The sequence below is a fragment of the Leguminivora glycinivorella genome, chromosome 1, assembly GCF_023078275.1.
Source record: "Leguminivora glycinivorella isolate SPB_JAAS2020 chromosome 1, LegGlyc_1.1, whole genome shotgun sequence".
In the NCBI taxonomy this organism is placed as follows: domain Eukaryota; kingdom Metazoa; phylum Arthropoda; class Insecta; order Lepidoptera; family Tortricidae; genus Leguminivora; species Leguminivora glycinivorella.
The window spans coordinates 11,237,511-11,257,666 of NC_062971.1; the positions used below are offsets into that span (position 1 = coordinate 11,237,511).

The 20,156-nt window shown below is 38.5% G+C and overlaps 2 protein-coding genes across 5 annotated transcripts in view; one reads left to right on the plus strand and one right to left on the minus strand.

The window, feature by feature from the left end:
* The window catches only part of LOC125229228, a 356,537-nt gene that overhangs the window by 159,663 nt on the left and 176,718 nt on the right, over positions 1 to 20,156 (plus strand). The gene's annotated exons all lie outside the window — the stretch shown is intronic.
* LOC125229236 lies at positions 16,075 to 18,783 on the minus strand. Of its 3 annotated transcripts, XR_007177378.1 has the most exons (3): positions 18,537 to 18,783; positions 17,550 to 17,677; positions 16,075 to 16,396 (listed from the first exon to the last, which is right to left on the minus strand). XR_007177378.1 is itself a non-coding variant. In XM_048134053.1 (2 exons), exons 1-2 carry the CDS (start codon positions 17,685 to 17,687, stop codon positions 16,082 to 16,084), a joined length of 453 nt encoding a protein of 150 aa, XP_047990010.1. In that variant the 5' UTR covers positions 17,688 to 17,731; the 3' UTR covers positions 16,075 to 16,081. The 3 variants fall into 3 exon arrangements, 2 of the variants coding, with proteins under 2 accessions (XP_047990010.1, XP_047990004.1); XM_048134053.1 differs by lacking the exon at positions 18,537 to 18,783 and having other exon boundaries at positions 17,550 to 17,731; XM_048134047.1 differs by lacking the exon at positions 18,537 to 18,783 and having other exon boundaries at positions 17,541 to 17,731.

Consider the following 20,156-nt stretch of genomic DNA (forward strand, 5'->3'; position numbering starts at 1 on the left):
AAAACGCAGTAACGGTATATATTTACTGTACCCCTGGACCCTCCATCGACTCGCTCTTGACCAGTTTTTAATTATGAATCCGCAGGTTCAATGCGTCTGTGTGGCCCATGCCATGCTTCCATGGTTGTGGTTTGTGCAGTGTGATGTGCAGTTAATTATGGTTTAACCTCGTTCCGTAATTAAAAGGGCGAGACGTAAAAATGATTTATTTGAGAATTGAACATATACTCTTACCATCGAAGGTTAGCTATAGACGGAGAAAAAATTTGGTAGATAGGTGCCATGCGTCTGTACGTTTCCGAAAAATAAAAACGGAATCCAAAGCTCTTTAATTCCATTGAATGAGCCACGTTTATTTTTATGCAAAAGATCAGCGCTTGGCATTTCGGTCTCTATGAATAGTCGGCGAGTCAAATGCGCTCTGAGCTAGTGATACACTGGACAAACTTAACCGTAACAAAACGGCTGAATAAACTCTAAATCGGTTCCGCCAAATAATTTGATTATTATAGGACCTCTCCCATAGAACATATTTTATAGCAATTGTGATCTGATGTAAAACAATTTTCTTATTTTCACTCTAAAGCTTGTTACATGTAGGTATGTAATTAATAATTATGTATTGGTAACAAATCTGTGTAACCATATTTTTGTTCTACGCGTTTCCTCTGTAAAATTAGGATATAATCACCCTTTGTGATGAAGAAGACAAATAAACAAGAGAAGTTATGCTCATGCATCTACTCTACTAGAGCGTAAATTATTAAGCTTCGTATAAATTAAAATTATTAGTACAGTCGCCATCAGATATATCGGAGCGCCCAAGGTACTCAAAAATATCTGAACACGCCTCTAACGCCATGACAATACAGGCGTGTTCAGATATTTGTGAGGACCTCGGGCGCTCCTATATATCTGATGGCGACTGTACCTATTTAGATACTTGAAATATAGCCCTTCTTCAATACTCTAATTGAAGTCTGTTCGGTGCACAACGAAGGTAAAGTAAAGAATCTTGCATATTTCTTCTAGTTACTACCGGCTACCATCTCCAATCAGTCACTACCAGTAAATACCTGTGCTGCAAGTGAGCCAATAAACTGACTATTATACACTGCTTGACTTGATCCAGTTTGTTGCACTTGATCGTAAAACTAGTCTTTTTGCGCTGACGGCTTGTTACGTCAACGGGGCGACACAAAAACTTGTCATCGACTGTCAACTGCACCGATACTTAAACGTTGCAAGTTCTTGCATTCAAAATACTACCTTAAAATAAAGTGTTTACGTTATAAACATGATGTTCAAAGTCTTTATAACAGAAAATGTACCTACCTCTCGTTTACTAATACTTTGTTATGTATATTATTACTTATGTAATATCATTTTAGCTTTCATCATCATCATCATCATTTCAGCTGTTAATCGCCCACTGCTGAGCATAGGAATTTAGCTTTATGACTACAATAATGACATACTTATTAAGATAGGTTCAATTTTACGATAGAAGTAAAAATGCGAGACTATTAGTCTGGTAAATTATTTTCCAGCGCTTAGGCGCCTAGGCACTTTTTAAGGCGCGAGGCGCTTTGAGTTTTGGCAGTCTGAATTCACCCTCCATAGCCATTGCTATTACCCTTAGACACGGGCGTTGAGAGTTGCAACGACTTGAAATGAGTCAATGTCAGAGTGTGGAGTGGAAGTACCTTCATATAACTAATCCTGTGTAAATATGTCGTTTACTGCCGCCCCAGTTTCGTTGCTTCTTCAAACTTGGTGCAACTTTAGCTTTCGCGGGCTATGTACTTATCTACTTAGGCAAGTTTTTCCGAATTCGTTCCAGTCACGGCGGAGTAATGAGCTCCATAACAAAGTTTAATTTTATTGTTGTTATGAAAGATGCTACCATCGCTCTGCTAGTCTTTTACTATTTCACCACTTGATTGACAGACGACCCGCTATAGTCTACAGGTATAACGCCAACTCGTCCTACAGTTACGTAAAGCTTACAAAGGTGGAATTAATTAATAAAAAATGTCGTAACTACTCATAAACGGTTCATTTGTTCCGCAGATAATCTCTGTCAGGACAGTGACAGGTCGTACTAGGGGCGACAGTTTTTGCACAATGCGGCGATAAGATCGAGTGTCGATACGGTGGTAGCCTTCGAGCCGGGGGGTACGCGATTGCCATGATTGATAAATGATAAAAAATAGATTAGCTTACGTCAGTGTTAGGGTACGCGGTAGTTTAACTCTCAGCCCTCTTCGCCCGTGATAGCGGCTTAATGCCGATGCCGCCATGTCACTTTTTACAACAACTTATCGTTTTTGTCGTGAACAAAGATGCCGTTATTTGAAATAAATAAAATAAATAAATAAAAACTGGGGGTTACTCAGATCAACCTAGCCCCAAATTAAGCAAAGCTTGTACTATGGGTGCTAAGCGACGATATACATACTTATATAGATAAATACCTACATACTACACAACCAATACTGGGTAGAGTTAGACACATGTAGACAAACTAAAGAAATTCTTGCTGAACCTAATACAAAGCTCACAAAAATCCTACTCAGAACACCCAGACAGCAACTGCGCAAACTAGTAGGATTAATGACAGGACACAACACACTGAACAAACACCTCAATAACATAGGTATAACCGATAGCCCCATGTGCATGGAAGCAGAAGAAACCACCAAACACTTTCTTCTAGAGTGTAAACAGGTAGAAGTATATAGGAACAAGTATCTAGGTACGCCAAACACACTGAAAGAGGTATTTAGCAACCTGAAAACACTGCTAGGATTCGTAGAGGAGCTAGGGTGGTTGGAGTAGTGCTACCCCGTCTATTTCACGCAAAATAGGCACAATGGATGTCGACTTGCGGAAAATGCCCAATAAAACTAACTAACTACCTACATACTTATATACATAGAAAACATCCATGACTCAGGAACAAATATCTGTGTTCATCACACAAATAAATGCCCTTACCGGGATTCGAACCTGGGACCGCGGTTTATAAAATAAATATAAAAATATTAAAATAAATATAAGAATATGTCAGGCAACCCATATTTCTAGTTGTTTACAAAATCTAAAGCAAAAAAACATCAAAAGTTAATCGACCCAAAGAAAGTGACCGGATGAAATCTTTGAATCATCAACCGTAACCGTTTAACTGCTTATGATTGTTTTGTTGTATTGAAAAAGACCAAAGTAATTTACCAAAATAGTCATTTACGTGTTCCGCAAATTTCCCTTTACCTTTACGAGTGTCCGCTTTCTCTGCGTCCGTCAGGCGCCGTGTCACGTATCAAAAACTTATGAACGCTGATGTGTATCAAATCTTCTGTAGTACCGACACGTTTGAGTTGCGAAAACCTTTAACTGATCTAAACTTTCGAGAAATCGTTGCTTCCAAGTGTTAGAAGAGATCAGTGACAAAATTTGATGTATACATATTTAGGATTTTAAGTTTTGCGAATTTACTTTCTCTATTTCTCATTACTCGTGCGTCGTAGGTTGCAACTAAGAAAAAGAAGGAAGAAGAAAACTTCTTAATAGCCGATGAATGGCCCGTAGCTGTGTACAGTCGAGTTCATAAATATATGTACCTACATTTTTTCACCTTATTCCAATGGGTTAAGGTGAAGAAATGTACACATATTTATGAACTCGGCTGTACCTGTACAGCATCGCAACGTAACACGAGCGTACAATCGAAGGCACGCTCCGGGCCAGGTGTGGTCAATCCGCGGTCAATAATTCTTGCGACGGCGATACCATCGCCCCCTGGTGGCCGAGGAATTCATTGACTACCGCATTGGTTTGTTAACTACTGGACAGGGTTGACAGTTAGATTTCTTATTAGCTGACAAGTAAATGACCATTGCTAACGGTTTTACATAATATAGGTAACCTATAATAGCATCTCAGTTGAAGTTATGAATGTAGGAACTAATGTTCTTTGTTTGGCTATTAAGTTGTAAGTTTTTTGTGACATTTCACTAACCTTTTAAGAAGGACAATCTTCTACAGGTGAATTTTCTTTGCCATTTTTTCAAGATCGTTTATTACTTAAACGTGCTAAGTGATAACCAGGGAGCGTACTTTTCGTGCCGATGACATCAATTTGACGTCACGCTCCATATAGGGTGATCACAAATTGTTTTATTGTAAATTGTTAATCATTAGTCATTAATCATTTTAAGTTATGAATTTCTTTGCATGGTAATGAATGCAAGAAGGATGGTGTGCTTTACGTTAGAGATGAATTCTCTTTTCTACGTATTTATTGGAATGTGTTGTTAACAATACTATTTAATTAAATTTGTGTATAAAAAAATATATATATTCACGTTTCACATTTCAAGTAGGTAGGTATTATTTATGCCACATGTAAATGGACTACTGTATTTGAAGTAATTTGTACACGATTAAAATGATTGACGACTAATGATTAATAATTTACAATAAAACTATTTGGGATCCGTATAGGGAGCGTGACGTCAGATTAATGTCATCGGCATGAAAGTACGCTCCCTGGTGATAACCCTATGAGGCTTTCGTAATAGTTTCCAGCTGGGACGTCAAATTGCCCGCGACATTTCAAGCACTCAACACGCCGCTAGGGTTGACACGCTATCGAATAATTTATTGCAATGCCTGAACATTTCTTATCTGAATTATTTAATAGACGTGTCGTACGCTTTCTGTCTCAATCGGTAGAAGTATAATATGTATACCTGATGATATAGAGCGGTAACAAAATAACGGTTTAGTGCTTATGACTTTTTACATTTAGATCATGTATGTAAGTAGTACTTAAGTACTTCGACCAAGACAGAAAACAGCAACTCAACACCTACGTTTAGTAGCGTGCCTACTCCTAATCACTTTGTTTCACTTTTACTGTCTGAGTCTGAGGTTACAGACAGAATGTCAATTGTAATATTAGGGTTCCGCAGTCAACTAGGAACCCTTATAGTTTCGCCATGTCTGTCTGTCCGTCCGTCCGTCCGTCCGTCCGTCCGCGGATAATCTCAGTAACCGTTAGCACTAGAAATCTGAAATTTGGTACCAATATGTATATCAATCACGCCAATAAAGTGCAAAAATAAAAAATGGAAAATAATGTTTTATTAGGGTACCCCCCTACATGTAAAGTGGGGGCTGATTTTTTTTTTCATTCCAACCCCAATGTGTGATATATTGTTAGATAGGTATTTCAAAATGAATAAGGGTTTACTAAGATCGTTTTTTGATAATATTAATATTTTCGGAAATAATCGCTCCTAAAGAAAAAAAGTGCGTCCCGGTCCCGTGCGGTTAGAGGGGGTCTAACTTTTGAACCATATGTTTAAAAAAAATATGAAAAAAATCACAAAAGTAGAACTTTATAAAGACTTTCTAGGAAAATTGTTTTGAACTTGATAGGTTCAGTAGTTTTTGAGAAAAATACGGAAAACTACGGAACCCTACACTGAGCGTGGCCCGACACGATCTTGGCCGGTTTTTCAAGTTTGTATCGTTGGTCATAATCCAGTCGTGCAGCATGGCCAGTGGGCAGTTTAGTTAAGGTAAACAATGCGTCGCTGCGCGTGAGTCGACGACCGAGCACGACCTTGCGACCGCGTGCTGCCACTTAGAAAGGTAACAATCGAACTCTCACTGCCGATGCCGCTTCCAATATTACAACTTGTCTAGCCGGGCACTCCTCTTGCTTGACCGCTGTAGTTGTTAAGCTGAGCTGAAATTTCAAAACTAAATAGAAATTAAACTTAAGGCAACATACAACAAAACCAACTCTTAAAAATGTGTAATGATTTTTATTAGAATTTAAAAGCAATATTGACTACATGTTGATGACTTTTTTTTTACCTAATTGCAAGAAAAAAATAGTTGTTAAATTCGATTGGTCATGCATGTTAATTAATATTAGTAAACCACACGATGTATGAACTGGACAACGTAACAGTCAATTAATACAATCATTATTAAACTTTCAAAAGGTTTATTCTGTATTTCGACACGTATTCCGACGGCCTAGGGCAGTGTTTTTCAAACTTTATGGTGCCACGGCCCATTATGACCTCTCAAATTTTTTCGCGACCCCCATACTTACCTCGTTTCTAATATTACTTATAACTGAGTGCTTCAGAATTCATTTCAAGATGTAATATAGTTGTAAATTCGATCAAAGGTAAAAATTTAAAGGTAAAGGGTTTTGATTTTGACACGCGTTATAAAGCTTAAATCAGAAATATTAATGTTTTTACGATATTGTTGCTGATTATGTTACGATATTGAAAGTAGCATATCTTGCCGGTATCTTTGACCACTTAAATGTTATGATCGCAAGTCTGTAAAGAAAATGACGAAAACATAATTACAGAAAAAGATAAAGTTAACGGATTTCTAGCAAAAATTGAGTTGTGGACAACATTTTTACACAGCATGCAGTTTGTGTATGCGTATGCAATTTGATTATTTCCTTTGCATGGCTAAAATCATTCAAGAAATATCATCAGATATGGTGGAGCGCTTGCAAAGTTTAAAATAAAAAAAACAACTCCAAAGTTATTTCTGAACTGAAACATTGCTTGGTGATGGAAAGTTGGATTTTGAATGATTTTTTTTAATATTGAGTCCATTGAGCTGGCCGATCTCAACGCCTTGGTGAAAGAAGCACCATTTCAATTGCGTTCTGGGTTAAAAGAATGGCTGAATATCTACATTTAGTAAAAGAAGCCCTTAAAGTTTGATCCCATTTGCTACTTCATATTTATGCGAGCTGACGATGACGTTTTCAACAAATAAACACAATTTATTTATTTATCATAAAATGAGTTGTTTTAAGGTTAACCTTTTAATTTGGCCCTTGGTTCCTAGGCCCTAGGAAATGTACAGTAATAATCAATATCAGCAATTTCGATCCCTCCCTTTCCCAATTGAACCCCCATATTGAATCGGGCTATTAGCAGGCGCGCGAGATAGCCGCGTGCTAATCTTCGCATTTAGAAAGCCGCGAAAGTGGCTCCACGCAGCGGCGGCCGGCGATAACGCAGCGATCCCGACATTGCTCGCCACTGGCGATGCAGTCGATGCATCTTTTTAATGTAAGTACCTGACATGCCTACATTCCTGGAGCCAGGGCTGTGCTTCTTTATCAGTGCTGTGTGTCAGTATCTTTGACGTGATGACAATGACCGCTTGTCAGGTCAGGTGAGAGATAATAGCGACATCGTATGCTACCTTGCCTTTGCCAGTGGTTTTCTTGTTGCCCGCTATTAGTTTTATTTCCAGTTCATGAACCTACTCTAAAAGTCCCGTGAATTTATACTGTTTTATTGGAAGTCGGAAGTTGATCCCTCTGAAGCCTTTCTTTTATTAAACTCATTATATTTTATGTCGAAAAAAAAAACATGATACATCCCCTAATTCATTCCGCCATGACACGGCGTTCTTGTAGGTGTCCTATTTACGGTATGTAGTCGGCTATGTCCGCATAGTTTTTATCACATTTGGTCATGCTGGTACACAAAGAGTGGTAACAGGCTGTTACGAAACTCACGACAAAGGCACAAATGGTACCATTAAATTCAAACGTGTGATACCTCTTACCTGCAGCAATCATGTCACTTGAGAGCAGATAAATAAAACTATCTACGTTATTACCAATTTAGGCAATTTAAACCCTAATTATTAAATAAACTTCGGAAACATTTTATGAAAAAATGTTCTCGACAGCTACTGACCACATGCAAAGTTTAATGGCTAAAAGAACCTGCAGTGTTTACAACATCAAAGGATAAGTTTTAAAAGCAACGCAGGCCCCGTAGCCGAATGGCATTTCTCCGACGCCAAACGAAAGCGATACGCCGCTGGCTCTGTCGCGCCAATACGCAAGCGCGATAGAGATAGATATCTACTAGCGCTTCGTTTCGTGAGCGTTTCGTGAGCGATTGTGCCATTCGGCTAGCCACCCAGGCAACCTAACGCAAACTATTACCTAAGTATACGAAGGCACGTTTGTAATCCCCGTATTAAATTGTAAACATCTGGTCCCGCTCATCGGTCATCTTCAGATGACCGTAGCTGGGAAAGTTGTTGCCCACCGCTGAAAGGCCCATGACGGGTAGCGTAGCCGCCTGACCCCGCTCGGAGATGAGACCACACGCGCGATAATGCAGCCGAGGGAGAAATAATTATAAACATGGAAAAGCTCGTTAATACCGGGTGAAGGTTACTACGAGATAGGTACTCAAAAAGGAAATTCTCAGAGGAATAGTTACAGGGAAATATAGTTATGACTTCAAGACTATTAATTTTAAAGTGAATTAACCTAAGCTTTTGATGGCAGTAAGTTTAATATCGTATTAAAATTGCCGCATTCAGTATATGAATATGCATATAGATAATTAAACGTAACCATGTAATGCGTAATGCCATCCATTCCGTAGATCAGAAATTACGATCCTTGGAGAATGTTAATTGTTACCAAGCGATTATACTTTAAGATGATGGTAAATGTGGCACAAAAAGTAAACATTTTTCTGTTTTAATTAGGTCGTTATTCTATTTTTAATTTATTCCTAGTATAAATAATTAGGATATCCTAGATCCTATAGGAGTGCATAGGTAAAATTATTTTAATCATATTTATAGTCATAAATCTTTTCACTGATCAACGTAGGCTTAATTTCGCAAACATTTACATTTTATAGCGTTCCTTCGCTTTTTCGATCTCGATTAAACCGTTCGCAGCTGAGCGCAGCCGAGATGTCTTTTCAACTGGACATTTCTGTAACTTAATTAACAGCTTTATCTTTAATCCGTGAAAGTAATGTTACTCGCGGAATAACACCTTTTCACGTCTTATGGTGTTGAACGATTTTGCCAATTTCAGTGCAATTACTTCGCTAAACTAAATTATTGCCTATGTGCCGAGACCCAAGATTGAGTTTATTTTACTTTGTTTGACAGACAATCTGGCCAGCCTCCTTTTGTGGAAGATTTTAAATGGAGTTAACATAATCGTTATCGCTTTAAATTGGTCGTTGCAATTAGTAATGGATTTCGTCAATATTCGATTAAATGATTATCGACTTTCTCGACGTTTAAGGGTTTAAGAGTAAGCTATGGTTTTAGCTTTAAAGGGTTTAACGTCTTATTTATGGTACTACTGATGCAGTGGAGGGACGTAAATCAATATAACATTTATGTATACTAAATTCGCTTGTATTATACATATAGGTACTACATGTGATTCTGATTACTAAACTTCAGCTCGCCTAGGGTGCAGTAAAAACATACAGGATTCTGATTATACGTGTTTTGTACTTGCAAAAATTCGTAGTTTACAAAATATTTTAAATCATATTTTACAGATTCTTTGGTGCTGATCTCATATCTACAACAGCCACCACAGGCATGACAGCCGTTGTGTTGCCACGGTTACAGGAAAACAAATGCCGATAACCTCGTTGTATTTGTGAGCGCGCGCGGATAATCGTGCGCGCACCCATTACTCACTATTATTAGTGGCATTATTAATATTGGCGGTTATCACCGGCCGCATAAATCCCGGCGTCGGCGCAACTTATCTAGATCTGCATTAGCCGGCCCATAACTCACCACTTATGTAATTAGCCCACGTGCGAGAAAGGCCTATATAATTATTACTATGTAACTATGTTTAAAATATTTAAAATATGGTAATGGCTCTATAAGCTCGTGTCATGTGTGTATAATAATTTTCAACTTATATTATCCACTTACGCTTATATTATTCTTTAAAAAAATATTCGAACGTTAGTGTAAGTTACTAATATGTATTTTTCATACTTACCAAAAGACTGCCTCCACTTTTCTGATATATTCTCGAAGTAATAAACTTCTAACTATGCACAAATAAAAACATAAATTGTTACTTTGGAGAAAGCATCGGGAAATTCCAGTCCGTCGAAACACGCGCGTAGATTGGATTGATAACAACATTTAGTTCCAGCCTGTGTTTACCGAGCCAACATCACGCCTTCGCTGACTGCTCGTATGGAGGTGGGCAGTTCTAAATAACTTTACATTCTTCACAACACAATGGTTTTCTGCTCAATCGAAGTTCCAATAGGTTTGAGTCCTTCCCTTCTCTCACTGAGTGTACCATGAATGGATTTGATTTTATTACGTTACTAGCTTTTGCTCGCGGCTTCGCTCGCGTTAGAAAGAGACAAAAAGTAGCCTATGTCACTCTCCATTACTTCAACTATCTCCACTTAAAAAATCACGACAATTCGTCGCTCCGTTTTGCCGTGAAAGACGGACAAACAAACAGACACGTTACATATTTACATTATAATTTTTTGTTAAGGAAATGGAAACGAAAAAAATCATATGAAAATTTTGTTTTAATTTATAGTGAAAGTTAATTGTTTTGATGTTAATTAACGTCCCTTAAAATATCTATGACTAAGGCAACACCCTATATTACTGATTTGTAGACAGTATGTAACCTAACCTAAGTAAACATTTTGTTGTACCACCAAAAGAAACAGATAAACATAACATATAAAAGAAAGAAGAAGAAGAAGAAGGAAGTATGTTTGTAGCCGAAATAAGAAAGCTCCCCAACTGTTCAAAAACTCCGCTCTCTGAACCTACGGCACCGTAAATAGTTTTTTGACTAGTCCGTTTCTTATCAAGTTGTTTGTCAGATCTAAGCATTTCCCTTTAACTCGATCTTTGAAGTTTTTTTACTATCAAACTAGTTACTAAACATTCTGTCCGTATATCATAGCTTAGTTTCAACAACATCAAAGGTTGACTTGTTTAATACATACCACAGTTAAAATATGGCAATGCATAGGATTACATATTATACTTCACGCATTACTAATAAACAAAACTATATGCGTGAAAAGTTCACTGAAATACCCATGGAGCTCGCAACGTCTACCTATATTTGTATCATTAATACTAGATATTGGCAATGGGTCTTATGCTATACCTCTTCATAATCTGCGGGCCCGGCCGTTCATTATACCACCTCACAATTACGCTCCTTCCTGAACACTGCCCGCAATAAATATTACTTGTTTCTCGTAATTCTGGTTCCACCGTGGGGTTATGGTTGTTCGGATTGGTGTAATTTTGCACTGGACATTGTTTGACATGATTTGATTTAGTCTGAACTGTTCAAAGCAAAATATTAAATTGACTTATCGCATTTTAATCACTTCCAATCAGGGATCGTTACCGGTATTCTTACTACCGGTTTTAAATAAGGTATAACCGGTTATCATTGCATTTCGGTATTTATATCACTAAATGTCTAATTAGCGGTATAATCAAAACCGGTATTCAAATGTAATAGCGTTTTCGACTATTGACAACATTACCTCTATTTGATAAAATACCAATAAAAACATTACCGGTAATACACCTGTCACTGTCAGTGTCCAAATAAGCACATTTTCTTATTTTAAATTATGAATCACCGAAGAGAGTACCGTTCTATCAAATGATGAGTTTGTCCTTTCATTTTAATAGTGACGTTATTGACGTGTCATTTGTATTTTCAGCTAGGTATTATTTTAGATTCTTCTTCACAATGCTCTAACTAAATATTATTATATACACGACTTTCATGTGGTTTTTCTCGTGAATATTACATAACAAATTTGAGGATAAAAACCTATTGTTTGTTTTATTTTCGTCGTCGAAATTAGTCGACGGTTAATTTATTCGCGATTAAATTAATCTACCTAAGATACGATTGAAATTGATTTAATCCGTTCGATTGATTTCACGATAAATTATCGATTACAATATGACAGGAAGTAAATTTCTACGAAAAGTCAGGCTAAACTAACTCTGAACTTAGGGTTTCAAGTTGGTCATTATTTTTATAATCAGCATTACCTAACAGGGCCTATAAAAGTACCCTTAGAAACGGTTTTACCCTATTTTACCCGACTGTTAATTGACGTTGCTGACTGTCACTTTGACAGAAAAGTCGTCATGGGTGTCGTCAAATAGGTTCTCGGGGGTGCTGATACCAAAGTTAATGACCAATTTGGAATCTGACATTGCTGACTGACCTTCCCTTTGACACAAACGTGGTCATGGGTGTGGTCAAATAGGTTTTAGGGGGTGTTGATTCCAATATTAATGACCAATCTGGAATCTGACATTGCTGACTGTCATTTTGACACAAAAGTCGTCATGGGTGTCGTCAAACAGGTTTTTGGGGGACTGGGGGTGTTGGTTATAAAATTAATGACCAATTCAGAATCTGAAATTACTGACTGTCACTTTTGACACAAAAGTCGTCATGGGTGTCATCAAATAGGTTTCTGGAGGTGTTGATTTTAAAATTAATGGCCACTTTGGAATCTGACAGCGCTGACTGTCACTTTGACACAAAAATGATCATGGGTGTGGTCAAATAGGTTCTCGGGGTTGCTGATTCCAAAATTAATGACCAATCAGAGATTTGACATTGCTGACTGTCACTTTTGATACCAAAGTGGTCATGGGTGTGGTCATAGGTTCTCAGGGGTGCTGATTCCAAAATTAATGACCAATCTAGAATCTGGCATTGCCGAATGTCACTTTGACACAAAAGTCATGGGTGTTGTCAGATTCCATATTGGTCATTAATTTTGAAATAAGCACCACTAAAAACCTCTTTGATGATACCCATGATGACTTTTCTGTCAAAGTGATAGTCGGCAATGTCAGATTCTAGATTGGTCATTAATTTTGGAATCAGCACCCCTGAGAACCACACCCATGACCACTTTAGTGTCAAAAGTGACAGTCAGCAATGTCAAATCTCTGATTGGTCATTAATTTTGGAATCAGCAACCCTGAGAACTGTTTTAACCACACCCATAATCATTTTTGTGTCAAAGTGACAGTGAGCGCTGTCAGATTCCAAAGTGGCCATTAATTTTGAAGTCAGCACCCCCAGAAACCTATTTGACGACACCCATGATGGTTTTTATGTCAATGTGACAGTCAGCAATGTCGGATTCCAGATTGGTCATTAATTTTGGTATCAGCACTCCCGAGAACCTACTTGATGACACTTATGACAACTTTATGTCAAAGTGACAGTCAGGAATGTAAATTTCCTGGTAGGTCATTAATTTTGGAATCAGCACCTCAGAAAACCTATTTGAAGACACCAATGACGACTTTTGCTTTAAAGTGACAGTCACCAGTGTCAGATTCCAGATTGGTCATTAATTTTGGAATCAGCACCCTCGAGAATCTATTTGACGACACCCATGACGACTTTTGTGTCTAAGTGACAGTCAGCAATGTCAGATTCCAGATTGGTCATTAATTTTGGTATCAGAACTCCCGAGAACCTACTTGATGACACCCATGACAAATTTGTGTCAAAGTGACAGTCAGGAATGTCAAATTCCTGATAGGTCATTAATTTTGGAATCAGCACCTCAGAAAGCCTATTTGAAGACACCAATGACGACTTTTGCTTTAAAGTGACAGTCAGCAGTGTCAGATTCCAGATTGGTCATTAATTTTGGAATCGGCACCCCCGAGAACCTATTTGACGACACCCATGACGATTTTTGTGTCAAAGTGACAGTCAGCAATGTCAGATTCCAGATTGGTAATTAATTTTGGTACCAGCACCTCAGAAAACCTATTTGACGACACCCATGACGACTTTTGCTTTAAAGTGACAGTCAGCAGTGTTAGATTCCAGATTGGTTATTAATTTTGGAATCAGCACCTCAGAAAACCTATTTGACGACACCCATGACGACTTTTGTGTCAAAGTGACAGTCAGCCATATCAGATTCCAAATAGGTCATTAATTTTGAAATCAGCACCCCCGAGAACCTATTTGACCACACCCATGACCACTTTTGTGTCAAAGTGACAGTCAGCAATGTCAGATTCCAAAGTAGTGTTTAATTTTTAAATCAGCACCTCCGAAAACCGCGGCCCATTTTAGACGGTATTCTTATTAATGCGAAACCTTTATTTTTCGTGTGGCTTTTTGCTATTAGTTTATAAACTAATTAGTAATTACAGAAAGGCGAATAAACAAACCGACAATGCCAATTCGCAAGTCAAATTATTTCTTCGTTACTAGCAGACATTTCAATCAGTGTTAGCCCAAGACGTTATTACACCTATTTGATGTGCTTTAGTCATAAATGTCATAATGTCTACTTGACGCCTTATCTATCACGAGCAAATACCGGTATTGAATAGAGGTAAATAATACTGAAAATAGTTCATAAATAGTGAAAAAGACAAAAGCGGTTTGACAGCAATACCTCTAATTCGATTATGGGTATTAGTTTTTTAGCGGTAATAGTTTGACAGTTTATATACAGGTATTCAATTTAACCGGTTTTACAATCCCTGCTTCCAATTCTTCTTCCTTCTGTAATTTGTGTTTTTTTACTTTGTAATTTGTATACATACCAGCAGCGGCTGGTCCATACAAGCCGATTCCCATCGGTTTGCCTAAAATTGATTACTAGTAAAGTACCTAATGTTAAGGTAGGTTTCTTTTGTGCTCAGTGTTGCCAAGCAGAAATTTTCACCAGCCGCCACTATTACACACATATACTTATTCAAATTTTCGTACCGATTGTCTACATAAAAAAAAACAGTTACCCAGTAGGTACTAATGTGGGAGAATTTCACTTTAATCCTTAAGCCTGTTTATTAACAACTGGTCACGTTCGGACAACGTTTAAGACAAGAATCAGTCATAACAACAACATGCCGCACGACCACGTTGACAGCAAGGTCGGACCCTACCTATTCTATATCCGCCACATTGTATATATTTCCTGTCACACCTCTAATTTACCTTTACGATTATTGCTTATCGATGTATCACCCGGCGACAGGCGATGTAAACACGCATCGGCTGCCGATACTATCAATCCTAGACAGGGAAAAGCTTCTGGTCGAGATAAGTTAGATCAAAGCGGGGCGATAGCAATCTAATGTCTATTTATATTTTACGCGTTTGTGTGTCCTCCGGTTGACCAGTTGACTACCGTATTATCCTCTACACGTAAAATAACGTAAAGGCGCTGTAAACATTTGAATAAATATATTTGTCTTGTCATGCGATACATTTCAAGAGAAAGAAGACCCTTGGGAACTCTGATTGGTAGTATGAAAGTGTCCCCATCTCATTTCACATTCTAATCGATCGATGAATGACGCGATCTCCAAATAATGAGTGAGAAAAGTCTTGTCATTTACGACTTACAAAAACAATTTGTAAAGGGCCGAAACACCAATTATGTTGGGTAGTTTCGTCACAGACTTTTACTTACCTTTATTGTGGTCCGTCATCAGATCAGCGTGACATTTTTAACGGTCTATTTAAGACCAAGTAGATACAATCAGTAGTACGCATTGAAATTACAATTTTATTTCAAATATGCCTGTGTAGGTAATTAATGTAATTATTATGATTACTGTAATTACAGAACAATGGTTTTATTTGTCGCATCGGTTAATAAACATCAATAAAGGTTGAACACGCCAAAAAGGGGGCACACTTAAATGTTTATTATAAAAAAAATATTATAAACTCTTTATTTACATGAACATATTTACATAATTATATAAGAAACTAAGACTAAACTTAAAAGCTAGCTAATGTCTAAAATAGGCCCTTGAGGCATTGTGCCAAGGATACTGGCGACATTTCCTCGCTGTATCGCAATGCTGATACGTTGAGCGAGGAAGTCGCCAGCTCTTCGGTCACCAGTTACCTCAACCAGACGCTTCGCGATTTCTGTGAACAACTTGTTCGCGCTGGGGCCCCATGGACCTAGAGTTTCTACACCAAAGGGTACAAAAAGGTATTCTTTGCCAAGACTTTTGTATTTATTACGTTTCAAAATTTCGGCACTTTCTGCCGCTGCGCCCGCTTTTATCTTGGTCCGTTGGAGGTGAGACGGTGCCAATGTGTCTACGCAGGTAGCATCCCACACTAACATTCGTCCCATACTCCAAGGGACCAAGGACACTCCATCAGGCCTCTTGCCATCATCTCTGATTATGCCAGTCGGCTCAAGGAGAGCAGGCACATTGATGGTTGCAAGGGACCGACGGATAATGTCATTAAGCGACGCATGTCTCGAAAAACGGCCTGCACTTTTTTGACAAGATAATCCATGGTGTCCCAGTCGGTCCACGTCCGTGCCACAAGAGCATATGTGTGGCGTACACACCGAAACCCCAAGTCGCAGGCCAATCGCCAGTCTAAGGGAGGTCGGATCCAAGAAAGTACCAGTGTTTGGTGAGGGATGGGCATGTAGCCAGTAACCGGCTTCCCGGGCTCCGACCGCCAAAAGCCTCGCGTGTTCTGGACCTGTGAAGTTGTTTAGAAGAGTATTGTAAGCTAAATCACAATAAATATTATCCCAACTCCTTTGTGATTTTGGATTGTCTGGAAAGTTTTTGCCTGGGCAGGCAATTTTGAAAGCATTTCTGGCATCCTCAAAGCCCGCAATCTCATAGTTTGTGGGCAAAACCCTTAAGATATTTCCTATGAGATTTGACGCGCCATGAGTAGATGCCAAAAAGGCTGGGGAAGCGACACTGGTAATTTTGCGAATACCTAAACCACCAAACCGAATAGGAAGGGATGCTTGAGACCAGGAGGCCTCACTCAGATGAATATTTAGGATTGTCTCTAAACTAATTTTGATTAAATCATCTATGGGTGACAGTAAATTTTGATGTTTCCAGAAAGGACAGCAACGGAGCACATATGTAAATTTAGGGACAAAAAGACAGAATTTAAGAATTACGAGAGCATAATGAGGGCTAATTTCGAGTAACCGATCAGTGTGACTTTTGAATTTAGATATGGAATTAGAAACGTAACCGGGAAAAGATTCTTCAAATACGGGAGAACCCAGGAGGCTAAGGGAATACTTGTCTACTATTTTGATATTGGGGGCCAGAACGTCAAATTTTGGTTTAAAATCAGTGAACGTATAAGAAGGCTTTTGAATAAAAAGTTCACATTTGCTGAAATTCAGCTCTAGACCAATAAGTTCGAAACTGCTTTTTATGTAAGACAAATCAGAAAGTACAGTATTCACGTCGCCTCCTAGGGTACCGTCATCTAAATACCAAACATTGAATTTTGATTTTAAGTTTTTAATTATTGGATTTATCGCCAAACTGAAAATAGCTGGGCCGAGAGGGTCACCTTGCTGACAGCCAACTTCAGATGAAATTTCGTGTGTCTTATACATTAATTTGGATGACTCTGAATAGCAATAGAAAAGGTAATTGTATAGTTCTGGAATTTTATCTTTGACTTCTGTCAGCAAAGTGTCTCTACTAACTGAATTGAAAGCATTTTTAACATCAATTTTGACTAAAATTTCACAGTCGTCTAGTGAAAGGTAGGTCCGAAGGGCATGGACGGCTGCCTCGCACCCACCTTTCGTGCCAAAACCAAGCTGAATAGGCTCAAAAAGAGATTGCAATTTGGATCTAACGTGTCTAACCGCAATTTTTGATGCGAGACGCCTCAGTGTGGACCCCACCGCAATGGGTCTCACCCCTCCGTCCTTTTTGGTTAGGGCAATCAGGTTGGCACCGTATAGAATGGGTAGAATTTCGGAATTGATTTTGCCTGAAAACATAAAATTTATTAATTTTGTGAGGGAACAGATAAGCTGCTCAGCAGCGTCTCCTACGGAGTGAGAGATTAGGGTCTTTCAAATGTTGGGGCGAGATCCCATCTAGGCCGGCCGCCGAACCGTTTTTAAAAGAAAATATGGCGTCGACAACGTCTTTGCCTTCGATTTGGAGGCAGGCCTGGTCGGCTGTAGGTGGAGCCAAAACGTGTGGCACTGAAGGAGCCGGGGGATGTTTGGAAATTAATGCCGAAAGGGTGTCAGGAGTATCTGGCGATAGCACGTCGCTTGTGAATAGGAGCCGAGCGGCACCTTTAAGATCACCGTCGCTAATTTTATTTTCAATCAATTTCGTTCTATTGAAGGTGTATGAAGCGCAACTATTAGAGGAAATTTGTGGAGCAGAATTTGAAACGCAATTATTTTTGATTTTTTGTGTTAAGGAAATTTTGTTATCCTTTTTGGCATGTAGGATATTGAAAGAAAAGAGGAAAAGATTGTGCCAATCATCAATTTTATTATTTTCTACGCATTTTACAATTAGGCCTGAAAGGTGCTTAGCGACTGTGATCCTGGCGCCACGCGGAACTCTTTTAACAACGGGCACATTATTTTTGAGTTCGCTAAGGTATAAATGGAAGGGGGTAGAATTTGGTTCGTCAGAAAGGGGAGTGGACAACACAGATGGGTTGAAATTTAGAACAGCGTCATTTTGGCTGATACACAAACGGTGCTTTTTGGTAATGTGAATATTCAGGCCTCTCTGGGTTTTAAAAGAGTTGTCGCATTGGTCACAAAAGAAATCCACATGCGTGGTGCCATCGCCGGATTGAGTTGCGGCATGCATCCACTTACCGTAACACTAAAACACAATATACTAAAACACAAAATAACTAAATATATCACTAAAAATACAATAAAGTTCGTAGGCGTAAGGCGTTGACGTGGGCCGTCAAAGCGACACGACGCAGCTAAACAAGACCGCACCGTCTGAAACAAAAAGATATGTTATTATTTGTTCAGTATTGGGCCTGCCCACACTGTTGCACAGTATTTTGATTGTTTTGGATAAGATAAAAGTGATTTTAGGCAAGTAGAGCCATGTGTAATTTGAAAAATTAGCCAAAAATATCGCTGTGCAAAGTGACAGACAGAAGGTTGAAGTTTTTTAAAAAAAATATAATAAATAAATAAAAGATGTTTGATTTCAATATGAGCAAATTTAATGTTTTTTAAATGCAAACCATAATTAGTCAAGGTTTCTCGACGAATAAGCCCTCGATCGTACTTTTCTTCGAACACGACTCATAAGAGTTTGCACCATCACGTCAGGATACCTCTTTGTCGCCAGGTCCACAGTTTTCGCCGCTCCTTCGCGGAATTAACCTCCCCGCCTCTCTTTTTAAGAAACCCTTTCATCATACTCCAATATTCCTCGATAGGCCGGAGTTCTAGGCAATTTAGTGGATAGCTATATTTCGGTACCACGGCTACACCATTTACTTTGTACCACTCCATGACAGGTTTCGCGTAGTAACACCTGGCAAGGTCTGGCCAAAACAAAGGCCAGGAGTGGTGTTTCTTAATAAACGGAAGTAATCGCTTTTGTAAGTACTTTTTTTGATAGATGCTGCCCTTTATTGTTCCGGTAGTGACAAAAGAGCTGCTTCTTTTCCCGCAACTGCTAATTGCCTACCAAAGTAGGTATTTTTTTTGGAAACTTAGATCTTTTTTTATTTGACAGTCTTTGGGAGCCTCTGTGCTACTTTTGCTAGTATAAAACTCTTGGCCAGGGATTTCTTAGAAATCGGATTTTATGTAAGTTTCACCATCCATCAGAACGCAGTCAAATTTTGTTAATAAATTTTCGTATAGTTTCTCAATCGAGTTTCTACTTCTGATTTCTGTCTTATATTCCGATCTGGTGCCGTTTTGTGCTTTAAAACTTCTTATCCCTGCTCTACGTTTCACCTTTTGAACATACGATTGGGACATCTTTACTTTTTAGCCACGTCACGAGATAACATCATACAATTTGAAGCAAATACCCTTAAGATGCGTTCCTTCTTTTTTTATCCTTTATACCCTGCAACCCACCAATTCCTGGCTTTCGTTCTAAAGTTAGGCGTTCCCGAAACCTTTTCAATACGCAACAAACAGTGGATTGTGGAAATTTTAATCTTTTACCCACATCCCTGTAGCTGAGTTTAGGATTTTTTGTGTTTTCGTGCAAATTAAGTTCACGTTGTTTCAGTTGCCTGTTCGATATCGCTACATATATAAATCTTTCAAAAAAGTAACTGATATATTTAAAAACTATACTTTTTTACGATTTATTTGGCATCAAAAAAAATTCTATACCTTTTATTATAACGAAGCAGCAAATGAATTTATATGCCTCAGTTTTGGCGTGTTCAACCTTTACATATTCGATGGTCTATGTCAAACAAATTGTTGGATCACGGTTCTATTCGC